The sequence below is a fragment of the Silurus meridionalis genome, chromosome 15, assembly GCF_014805685.1.
Source record: "Silurus meridionalis isolate SWU-2019-XX chromosome 15, ASM1480568v1, whole genome shotgun sequence".
Lineage (NCBI taxonomy): Eukaryota > Metazoa > Chordata > Actinopteri > Siluriformes > Siluridae > Silurus > Silurus meridionalis.
The window spans coordinates 12,258,211-12,270,661 of record NC_060898.1 but is presented as its reverse complement, the minus strand read 5'-3'; the positions used below and the strand labels follow the sequence as shown (position 1 = coordinate 12,270,661).

At 39.7% G+C, this 12,451-nt stretch overlaps 1 protein-coding gene across 3 annotated transcripts in view; it reads left to right on the top strand.

Moving 5' to 3' along the window:
* tnksa (tankyrase, TRF1-interacting ankyrin-related ADP-ribose polymerase a) overlaps nt 1–12,451 on the top strand; it is a 99,581-nt gene that overhangs the window by 73,648 nt on the left and 13,482 nt on the right. For all 3 annotated transcript variants that reach the window (XM_046867533.1, XM_046867534.1, XM_046867532.1), the window contains 7 exons: nt 2,413–2,599; nt 3,002–3,123; nt 3,519–3,610; nt 4,301–4,379; nt 9,770–9,941; nt 10,034–10,113; nt 11,140–11,285. In XM_046867533.1, the coding sequence (XP_046723489.1) occupies nt 2,413–2,599; nt 3,002–3,123; nt 3,519–3,610; nt 4,301–4,379; nt 9,770–9,941; nt 10,034–10,113; nt 11,140–11,285 (878 nt within the window). The remainder of the gene's footprint in view (nt 1–2,412; nt 2,600–3,001; nt 3,124–3,518; nt 3,611–4,300; nt 4,380–9,769; nt 9,942–10,033; nt 10,114–11,139; nt 11,286–12,451) is intronic.

Genomic DNA, 12,451 nt, shown 5'->3' with positions numbered 1-12,451 from the left:
TGTCAGAAAACTTTAAGTCTTTAGCACTGGCTGTTACAAACCACTGACACTGGAGACTCCTTCTTCTGACCTTTTACAGAATGTGTCTGACAGCAATGATTACTGTCTAAAAAATGAGCTGTTGCCAAAGAATCAATAGCATGCAAGTCCCATGCGCTTTAATGTAATAACCCCGTTATAGAAAAACGAATCAACACCTACTGACCAATCGGATTGGAGAATTTAATAGCGCTGTGGTGTAAGAGGATTTAACTGGTGCTTCACAAAGAGCAGCTCTTCCCCAAGAGCATCAGCAGCTCCTAATATCTCCTTAAGCCCATGGTGCGTGCGCCTCGGCTGCTTAACTCCAGATCCGATTAAAAGATGCTGTGTAAGGGATCAAAAGGACAATTAAAAATCCTGTTATCAGCAGCAGCTTTGTGGTTAACACGTGTTGGCAGGGTTATCAGAGCGGAGCTGCTCGAGGCTGATACTTACAGCTCGTCTTCCTCTCAGCCGTCGTCTTTTAGAGGTCACGTGTTAATGCAGATGCACGCGCGGTATTTATCAGGGCACATCTCTCTTTTTACGTTCAGATGCTGTTAATTGTCTCGTCTGTATGACGTTCAGATGTGTTTGGGAATTATTTAATTAAAAACCTAGTTCATTTAGTGTTTAGGTAGAAACTGTATTTTCTGTGAAACACGTCGTTTTCTTGCTTTGATGGACATTTTTTTAATTATCATTAATAGTGTAGCAATATTACATTTACTTCAGTTTACAGTTGGGTGCTTTTGTTGGTTTGGACATGGGGGACATGGGGGGGACATGGGGTATATCGGTAGGAGAATGCTGAGCCACCAGGCGGGAGGAAAAGAGGAAGACCAAGGAGAAGGTTTATGGATGTGGTGAGGAAACACATGCAGGTAGTTGGGTTGAAAGAGGCAGATGTAGAGGACAGGGGGTATGGAGACGGATGATCCGCTGTGGCGACCCCTAATGGGAGAACCCGAAAGAAGAAGAGAGTTGGGTGCTTTTCCTGCTATTCCTGAAAAACACTGATGTTTAGGTCTGGAATCTAATGAGTCTGATTCATTTTCTCTGGCAGTAGTCCAGGTTTACATTCATGAATTCATATTCTAATACATCTTTGTAACTACAGTGACTTCACATTCACAGTTGCATTGATGTAGTGAGGTACAGTTTTCAAAACAGAGGACTTTCCTCTTTGTGGTTTGTGGATAAAAAGGAAACAGCAGGAATTAGTTGTGAAAGTCTCATGGTTTTCATAGTCAAAAGCATAGCTTTATTTTTGTTGTTGTTGTTGTTGATGCAATAATGAATAACATCAGTTCCAAAAAAAGACACTGTGTATAATCTGAATCTAATAAACCCATATTTTATTATATATAGAACATAAAAAATAGCAAAATGTTTAAATTGAGTAAATGTACCATTTCATTGCGGGAAAATGTCATTTTAAATGTTTCAAAAATGTTGAGACAGGACCGTGTTTGAAATGTGTGGCAGCCATCAAGTTCAAAATTCCCCTTTTTATTTATTTTTTAAAATTCTTTTTTTAATTGTCGTTCATTTGCTCAGTTTTGCTTATGTTCTTTTGTGAATACGATTTGGGTTTGAGATATTGTTCTTTATTAATTATTGTTATTTAAATGTTACACAGCATCCTAACTTTTTTGGAATTGGATTACATGTTTTATTTTATATAAAATCTTTAATAAAGTTTTTTTTTATTTTTTTAACAGATTTATTTATTTTTTTTTATCTTTTTTGTGCCTTTCAGTGTTAGTTTATATTCATAGAATATTTGTGAGTTTGCTGCAATCAGAAAATGATCAGTTTTGGCTCAGTGACTGACACATTAATTTTTCCACCTCATATACGAAGAATTTTTTTTTTATTGTAGCGCTTCTCCGTAAAAATAAAAATAAAGGTGTTATTTACAATATACCACAGATGTAAACAGCTATGTTGTTATGCATGATTTTGCATGTCATAGAAACACATTGATACCTGATGACATTTGTCATATGGCCCAGTCCTAGTTTATAGATTATAGCCTAATCTAGTGTAGTGTTGAAATTTGGTGTGGTTTGATTAGATTAGAAGATTAGATTAAAGATTAGATTCTTTCTTTCTTTCATCTGATAACCAAACGTGTTTTCTGGCTGCGTAATGCTACTGGAAGAGAAAAAAAATCATCCACACCGAAGATGGTCGGGCATGATTGTGATGATTTTAATTTCCCATGTTTTTACTGTACTGAATAACTTCATTGCCCCCTACTGGTGTGATGTAGTTTAGTTTTTATCCCATTAGTTTTGCTGAAATTCTGTGCTCCTTTTTTTTTTCTACTATTCGATCATCACGAATTCACCCACAGTTTTATTCCCTGTGTTTGTGTGTCCTCAGCATGGTGCGTGTGTGAACGCCATGGACCTGTGGCAGTTCACTCCCCTGCACGAAGCAGCGTCCAAGAACCGCGTGGAGGTTTGTTCCCTCCTGCTGAGTCACGGCGCTGATCCCACACTGGTCAACTGTCACGGCAAGAGCGCGGTGGACATGGCCCCTACTCCCGAGCTCAAAGAGAGACTCACCTGTGAGCACATTCGTCTTCCTATACTACTGCTGCTGCTGCCGCTCATCTAATTTTGTACAGCGCAAACAAATAATAGTAATTTCCAATCAATATTTGGTTGGGGTTTGAGACTGGATCAAAACCATTTTTTTTAACTGTTGTACACTTCACTCTGAAATAGAGCATTTGTTATATCTAAAAAAAAGCAACCCAACATAAATCATCAGAAACTATTTTACTTAAGATTTTTTTTATTTGTTTTTTTCGACGAGGTTCTGTTTCCACTGCAGGTTATGGATCTCTCTGATTAATGTAATGCAAACATCATAGGTCAGCTTTTCCTAAAGAAAGCAGTATCTTTATACGACCCACTCCTATGTCGTCTCTGCACTCATCACCATTTTTTTTTCTGCTCTTCCTCAGATGAGTTTAAGGGTCACTCGCTGCTCCAGGCTGCACGTGAGGCGGACATGGCCAAAGTAAAGAAGACGCTCGCTCTGGAGATCATCAACTTCAAACACCCACAGACCCACGAGACTGCGCTGGTGAGTTCTTATATACACACACACACACACACACACACACACACACACACACAAAGAGAAGTCCCCCATGAAGACCATGTAGAAGCTCTGCCCATATCCCCACCACCTCACATTGCTGGATTTGATTTACTGTGATGAGCGATGTGTATCTAATTTCTGAAATTATATGTAAAACCTGTTTGAGATTTTATCAACAAAGTGCTACTTTGAAAATGCTACCGTTAACGCTGTAAGCAGGTGTGTTGTTGATTTGGCATCACTGGCTGAGCTCGGCGTTAAGGAGGTGTTCCTGAGTTGAAGTCGGAAGTGGTTTCCTCTGTATGCTGAAACGATGCCATGTCAGTTTAATTTATTTAATGCCACTTTAGTGATACTGGATGGTGTTTTTGTTGCAGCACTGTGCCGTCGCTTCGCCCCACCCGAAGAGGAAGCAGGTCGCTGAGCTGCTGCTACGGAAAGGCGCCAACGTCAACGAGAAGAACAAGGAGTGAGTGCTGAGGAATTTCATCTTCAACTTTATTTATTTCGATTTAAAAAGCAGACTTGCTGTTCATCAAGTTGCAAAAGTGCTGTTATGTAAAAGTGCAGTTATGCAAATCTAAAAAAATCCTGATGATGCAAAGTGGTTTAGGTAAAAAAAAAAAAAAAAAAAAAACTCCTATGTCCAAGTACACAGCTGTTTTTCAAGTGTGTATGAAAGGTAGGGTAAAAAAAAGTCAGGGTTTTTATATATATATATATATATATATATAGATAGATATAGATAGATATATATATATATATATATATAGATAGATAGATAGATAGATAGATACAGTATATATATATGTGTGTATGTTATGTATATTATTTATATATACATATATATTTATATAATATACATAACTCATTAGTTTGGCTGATTTTCCCGGTCTCTCACGGATAGCATGAAAGTTACAGGGAATTGTTTTTATGGAGTTTTATATTGAAATAATGACGTTTATTAATAAAAATCAAATTATTAAGTAAAATGTTAATACAGTACTGTATACATTAAATAGCATTTTTGGGGTGGCGTCTGTTTATCGCGGCCGGATTTGGAATGCAACCACCGCAATGAACGGGGGACTCCTGTGTGTATATGTATGTGTGTGTATATTTATACACACTGACATGACTTTTCTTTCTTATTGTGTAGCTTTATGACTCCTCTGCATGTGGCTGCTGAGAGGGCTCACAATGACATCCTGGAGGTGCTGCAGAAACATGGGGCCAAGGTACATTCATTCTCTCCATTTCTCCCTCCTTCACACACACACACACACACACATCCACACACCAACATCAGTGATCTTCATACATCACATCCCATCACATCACGGGCCATCTGGCCTGTCTGTACTGTAACAGAGCGCTAGAACACATCGGTTGTGCAATTACTCACACGTCTCCTCTCATCTCACACACACACACGCTTACACGCTGCTCAGCACTCAGCTCACTCTCCTCATATAAGCAGGAGAATGTGAAGCTGTCATTCTCAGGTCTGCTCTCACCATATCCATTAATAATAATAAGAAGCAGTGCTACTGGGGCTTTATGTAAGAAATGGCATCTAGAAAACCGCCTCTGTCTGAATCTAATGGATGAGACGTATGTAATGACTCTTTCGATGATGTTAGGCCACAGTGTTCTACGTCATTCAGAAGAACCTGTTCATAAATAACAGCCAGTTGTTTTTGTTTGTTTGTTTTGTTCTGTTTGTTTTATTTGTTTTTTTTTTTATATTGGAGAGGTTGGTAAAAGAACAGCGTTCCTTTCAGTTCATCCCAAAAGTGTTCAATATGGTTGAGGTCAGAGTTCTATAACAAGCCCTTCAAAAGCTTTCACTGCGAACCCTATAAGCTGTATCTTCATGGTGCTGGTTTGTGCATAAAGACATCATAATGCTGTTCAAGTGAAGGGAAAAGTCCACGCTACAGCATCCAAAGACATCCAGTACAATTGTGTGCCTCAGTTTGAGGTTGTTGTCCCAATACTTTTAGCAGTAAATGATCTGTAAATAGATTTGAAAAAGTTTCTAGATTCTTATTTTTCACAAACATGGTTATATGCAGAATAAACAACTAGCAGTGAAATAAAAACCCAATCGGGCGCTCAGGAATTGTGCTAAAGTGAGGTTGCAAAATATTTAGAGTAAGGGGAGAAAATAAAAGAGTAAGAAGATATGAGAAAATATAAACAATAAGGGGGTATATAAACAATAGTTTAAAAGGAGTTTAAGGTACAACAGGTAATGAGGTAAAAACGGATCATAAACAGTAGTAATGATTATGAGAATGTAAGGTGCAGTGTGCAGATGGACAATGGACAAGGACAATGCTCGCATTGAGAAGTCTGATCGCTTGTGGGAAGAAGCTTCTCCTTAACCTCTCGATTTGGTTAAAAGGCTAATCAAACAGTTACTGGGGTGATTAGGGTCCTTCATTTTAACAACCCTGTATCGACTGTTGGATATTTCCTACAGAGAAGGTAGCTCAGCTCGTCTGCCGGAAAAAGTATCTCCACTTGCATCAGGACACACTGTTAATATTGTTTTATAACAGTAGGTTGTGAAGAACGTACATTTAATCACAATAAAACGTGAAAATGGCGTTAACAATCTAAAGTAAATCAACAAATTACATATTTTGGATGACATTCAACAATGGACAAAACCAATTCTATCATTTAGTTAATAAAAAAAAAAGTTTAAAGATTTTTTTTTATTTTTATTTTTTACTTTCACTTCACTGTGCATGTTAGTCATTTATGCAGGACAGCTAATGACCTGAGAGGAAGTTCTACATGCTTGTTTTGACTTTCCCACGTGGTTACTCAGGTTTCTGTTGAATGTTTGTTTGGCTTCGTAAACCCATATAAATGTTTCGCGGCATTAATGTTGAGTCAGCTCAAATTCGTTCCATGAGCACCCAGAGTAACAGCATGCCGGAATCTTGAAGCTACGTGTGTAATACGTAGGAGGCCTCTTTTATCTGTTAACTTGCACCTTTTGAAGGACTGAGGTGACATTTCAGTGGCGGATCTTGTGCCAGATGTCTGTGAGGCTAGAGCTTTTTGGCGGCGAGTCAAAAGCCAGGCTTTTCTCCACGGGCCTGGAAACTATCTGAGAGCTAAATCATTTGTATCAGCCGCGGAGCAGGAGCGGCAGCGGCGGTGCTTAAGAGACTGCCAGATCAATGCGGCTCTTTTCAGGGAGCCCAATCTGATAAGTATGGACTGATTGGACAGTCGTTCAGGCGCTGCCTTGGAGCTCTGGACATCCGTGCAGCTTCACTGCTTCACTATGTCCACTGCAAAGACTACTTCTTTGTTTTCCTAATGCTAGGAGTTTATCTAATCTTTTTCTCAAAACATGTTTTGCCCTGCTTTATCCGTGTCTGGCATCCCGGCTCGCACAGCTCGGTTTATTAATTTTGGCTCGTTCAGACGGCAAGCTGAGAAGCGCTTAGCCTGCCTGTCTGATCATTATGATTCATCCAGGCAGGGATGCGTTTAGCGGGTTCACATAAACACTTGTTTATTATTTCCTTTATTCCTCTGCGTTTTCTTGGTCATTCGTTAACACTTCAGAGGAAAATGTGTGTTCGGAGGACAAGTGAAGAAAAAAACGACGTTAATCACTCAACTTGGGCAGTATGCATAGAAATGAGGCAAACATTCTGGCTTGGTTGATGCAAGGGGAAGGAAAGGTAAAGCAAAGTACAGTGGTTGGAATTGGACTGTTTCACGTCTCAGTTGTTTTTATTGAGTTTTCTTGCAGGACGCAGTAAAGACCAGATGATGTTCGAGCACAGCATATTTTTTCTAAAAGCTTGAATTCACTTCATTTCACTTTCTCCGTTTGAGTTATAACCTGCCAGCGTGATCCGAGGGCTGTTTCCTCTGACTCAGTGCGATTGGCTGGGTGATGATGAGCGCAGTGTGAGCAGAGGGGTGGGCAGGTGGGGGTGGTGTAAGGGGTGTAAACAGATGGTACGGCAGTGTAGAACTAATAAGCAGACCGGGGAACTTGGAGGTAAACACAGCATTTCAACTCAGCTGGCTTTGGAGCACAAGTCAGCACAGAGCAACGCTGATGGAGGATGGAGGGGAGCTTGTTACATACGAAAGAGCAGGAGAGGGAGCGACAGAGAGTGGCCCGTACTGAGCCGAGCCATCTCCAGACCATTTAATGTGCAGGGCTGCAACATGAACCTGTCCAACTGTCACTGTGTTTACAATTATAGGTTGGAATTGTGAATCAGGAATGAATCTCCTGCACACAGCATGTCAAAAGTTATATGATGAAACTTTGCAGAGTTGGAGTAAAACCTACACACACGTGCGCACACACACGCACACCACTGGTTTCTCCCCCGTCCTCTCTCCTCCACCTGCACAGTGCCGAAAGTCTTTAAAGAGACGCTGGAGTTGCTCAAGGGCGCGTCTGATTAATTTATGCCTGTGTTCATTTTAAAGTGGGCTGTCTTTATTCACAGTGCTGTCTTCTCCTGCGCTGCACTGCCACCACACCTCGATTTACACAATGCTTTTCCTGTCTCTCTGGTATAAAAGCATGCCTCCTAAATGATGTCCCTCTATGCTGTATAATATTTTATTCAGATTGGATTTGTTTTACATGGTGACACGGGGTAATGAAATTATTCCCGGAGCATCTCTGGGATTTCGTTCACATCTAAATTAATCGTGTCAGTCATGTTTTACTGTGTGTGTGTGTGTGTGTGTGTGTGTGTGTGTGTGTGTGTGTGTGTGTGTGTGCGTGCATGCATGCATCTTTAAAGATTACCCTATTTATAACAGTCACAAAAAAAAACCTATGTAAATCTATCTGGATTTATTTGACCTGTTGGTGAAGTTATATCCTCTTGGAAAATATTTTACACTGTGTCTTATAAATGTGTACTCCAGGATGGATTTGCTCTTTTGTACCATCTCCCACAAATAAATATTTATAGTACCGTGTTTTTTCGTGTACACGACACCCCCCATGTATAAGACGACCCCCACTCGTCCACCCCCAAAATAAAAAATAAAAATCGACATTTTAAACATAAAAGAGAACAAATTTTTATTTACTGATTAGGTAACATTTACATACCAGAGTTTTATTATGCATCACATTTTACGACATTACCGGTCCCTGTCGCATCTGCATGCTGCCTGCACGCTCTCCACCTCCAATGGTGGATGTGTTCCAGTTGGTTTGTTCAGCATCAGCTGACGTCAGTTACATAAGGCTTTTGATTGAAGAAGCTTGTTTTTGCAGAGACAATCTTAACGATTTTAGAAGAAAGTATCGTCTTCTACACGGAAAAACACAGACATTCGAGGTACATTTAAGTTTAAAGTGACAATACAATTTAAACGATGTTTTTAGCACAGATGCCGTTTGTGATGCCGTGACTGAGGACTATTTGTGTGGCCACACCCCCAAAACACGTGTTTTTTCTAAAACAGGTGTTTTCAATTTTTTGTAGACAAAAGGCTGTATATAATATATAGATGTATATAATCAGATCCAAATGTTTTTGTTTTTTTTCATCGTAAATCCAATGGTGTGTCTGTCATTGCTGGGTTTCAACATATCCAAGCAATTTTAAGGGCTCCATTTACTCATTAGCTAATGTATTCCTCAGAACATTTGGTTGCAACTCAGTGGTTGTAGATCTTTGTTCTAAGACCACAATTATCGTTTACTATTAACAAAATTGCCAAATACCTCACAACCTTCAACAACTAAAAACTCATCTTTTCTGTGAGCATCTAACTGCCTCTCATCCTTGATCCCTTATTGCCATGGCTTTTACCATATTAAACGATGACTGAAACCTTGTAAATAGAGCACTTCTCGTGTTTATTGCCATCTTGTGATAAAATCGCTTGTTGCATTTCTTAAGTCGCTTTGGACAAAAGCGTCTACCATAATATTGTGTATAGGAAGTGTTAGAGTTAAGATGGGCCTCACACTGGTTCTCTAAACACATTCCTATGTTGTCTGTTCAGTGTCTATAGGATCTTTATGATGTGAGTATGTAAGGTCTTCGTCTGGGCTCACACACCTCTGGTTACTATGTCTTCTAACCCAATCAGAACAGGTTTAGCTCCGGTTTTCCCAGTGTGTGTGTGTATATATACTTGTCTGTTATCTGCTTTAAATTGAAGAACATTCACGGCATTCTGTGTGCTGTGTGATTTTTTTTTTTTTTCCCTGATTAGAAAAGGCACCAAGGGCATCATAGATCGCATGGGAAACCTCTTCAAAAATTACATTTTGTTTGAAGATTTTTTTCAATCTATACGGATTTCACTTATCCCGGTTCCTAGTCATGTTAGTGCTGCCAAAAGCTCTTTATTATATTGTTTCAAGTCTAACTAATATCTCCAAATTCATCCCTTTCACATCATTACACAACTTTATGCAATGTTTACCTCTGACATCGTGGCATTTTCTTTCTTTCTTTTTTAACTCGAATGCAAATCCCTCCTAGTGATAATTGTGTAATTTATAGAGAAGTACTGTATGTCTGAGCACTAACAAATACAGGAACACTAGTAAATCTGACGCGTCATTATACACGTGTTGGTGTGCGTTGTATTAACACAGATGAATGCAGTAGACACTCTGGGACAGACGGCTCTGCACCGGGCGGCTCTGGCTGGTCATCTGCAGACGTGTCGGCTGCTTCTGAGCTACGGCGCAGATCCAGCCATCGTCTCGCTGCAGGGCTTCACCGCCGCACAGATGGGCAACGAAGGCGTCCAGCAGATCCTCAACGGTAAACCCAGCTACTGTGCACACTCACAGAATGTGAAACGTGGCCATCAGAGGCTTGTTAACGTTCATATCTCTTGTTTTTCTTCTGCGTAGAAAACGTTCCAGTGAGGAACTCGGATGTAGACTACAGGCTTTTAGAGGCAGCTAAAGCGGGTGACCTGGACACTGTAAAGGTGACTAATGCACTTGCATATGGAGGAGGAGAAAAGTTCACTTAATATGAAATAAGTGTGTTTAATTTAGTAATTACATGTAGGGTCTAAAAGCAGTAAAAAGCCATTTACCTAGATAGGAGATAATTCATTTTTATAAGTAAATGGCAGTGCTGATTGGACCCATTTAAAGGAGCTCTACAAGAGAACTGTAGAGACACAACATAGAGTGCATTGTACTCCATCCATGTGGGGGACAGTGATCTTCTCTTCAAATTGCCTCCTGCTTTTAATTGCGTTTTGCTTTCAGTTTTTCATCATGGCCCTTTGTGGCTCCTGTAGAGATTTTATTTTATTTTATTTATTTATTTTTTATTCATAATAAAATTCGCATCACAACATGCAGAGTGTCTGGAAACAATTAAACCCTTTGAGGTTTGGTACTTAAAACTTTTTACTACTTTTCACACCCAGTTCTTCAGGGATGCCACACGGATGTGCTGATGTGGTTCTGGATACAGTGGGACTTATTGTCTTCTATCAGCATCATGTTGGCTGTCATCTAGGTTTATCAAGTGTATTTATAGGCACAACTCATGCTTTTTTTTTATTGGTTCATATTATTTAGTTATGTTTGATTTGGCTAATAAAAAAAAAAGCTTGACTTTGTGCTGTAAATCATTTTGTGGATCATAACAGAGTTGAAAGATAAAAAAGAGCTGTTTTTCCTCTGGGAGGCAGTATAGAGCAGTAAATGCAGGGCTGTTAGCTATTTGAGATTTTTACACCATGAACGTGTTTTTACAAAAGTATTCATTCATCATTTTTACAGCATCTTAAATAAATCTTTTTTTACATACATATATAATAGAGTACATTTTGTGTATTTAGCATTTCTAATGTTATTGTGTAAGTATAAGTTTTTTAGATAATGGGACACTGCTGAATAATGAACCGAGCACTGAGCCATTTCTTTTTTTCTGTATGTTCACTCATCCTGCTGCAATCATATTTATTTCTCTCTGTGTGCATGCACTCTCTCTGCAGCAACTCTGCTCCGCTCAGAATGTGAACTGCAGGGATCTGGAAGGACGTCACTCGACGCCGCTTCACTTTGCTGCAGGCTACAACCGGGTGGCTGTGGTGGAGTACCTGCTGCATCACGGCGCAGACGTCCATGCCAAAGACAAAGGGTGAGTCTGAGCTTCCGGGATCCGCTAAATTCACATCATATATATCTATATCTATCTATCTATCTATCTATCTATCTATCTATCTATCTATCTATCTATCTATCTATATATATATATATATATATATATATATATATATATATATATATATAAATAAAAGGTCTGATTCACAGCTTTCACCGTTTATTTGTAAAATGTGAAAGAGAAAAGTTGTCTGCAAATTGCAAACATACACACACACTCACATACACATATACATACACTGCCCATCCAAAAAAAGTCAACACCTGACTTTAACTAAGCAATTAGCTAAAAGTTTCCCATTAGATAATAACTGCATGGAGGATTATGATTCAGCTGGCAACAAGTTAATTAGCTCTAACCGATGCAGTGAGTAGCTTCTCATTTCTTAAACAACCATGTCAGAAGACACATCCTGTGGTGGTGGAAAAGATGTTAATCTGTTTCAGAAGGGTCAAATTATTGCCATGCATCAAGCCTTTGTCATGGCACTTAAAATTTAACTCAGGTGCATCCTGTTTCCACTGATCATCCTTCAGATGTTTCTACAACTTGTTTGGAGTCCCTTGTGGCAATTTCAGTTGATTGGACATGATTTGGAAAGGCACACACCTGTCTATATGAGGTCCCATAGTTAACGGTGCATGTCGGAGCACAAACCAAGCCATGAAGTTCAAGGAATTATCTGTAGACCTCCGAGATGGGATTGTATCGAGGCACAGATCTGGAAAAGTGTTTCGAAAAATTTCTGCAGCATGGAAGGACCCATTGAGCACAGTGGCCTTCACATCCGTAATTTGAAGAAGTTTGGAACCACTTCCTCTTCCAAACTAAGCGATTAGGGAAGAAGGGCCTTAGGGAGCTGACCAAGAACCCGAAGGTCACTTTTAAAAAAACTCCAGCGTTTCTCTGTGGAGAGAGGAGAACCTTCCACAAGAACAACCATCTCTGCAGAACTCCCTAATCAGGCTTGTATGGTAGAGTGGCCAGATGTAAGCCACTTCTCAGTAAAAGGCACATGACAGCCTGCCTGGAGTTTGCCAAAAGGCATCTGAGGGACCATGAAAAACAAAGATTATACTCTTTAGCCTGAATGCCCTGCGTTAAGTGATGCATGGTGGTGGCAGCATCATGCTATGGGGCTG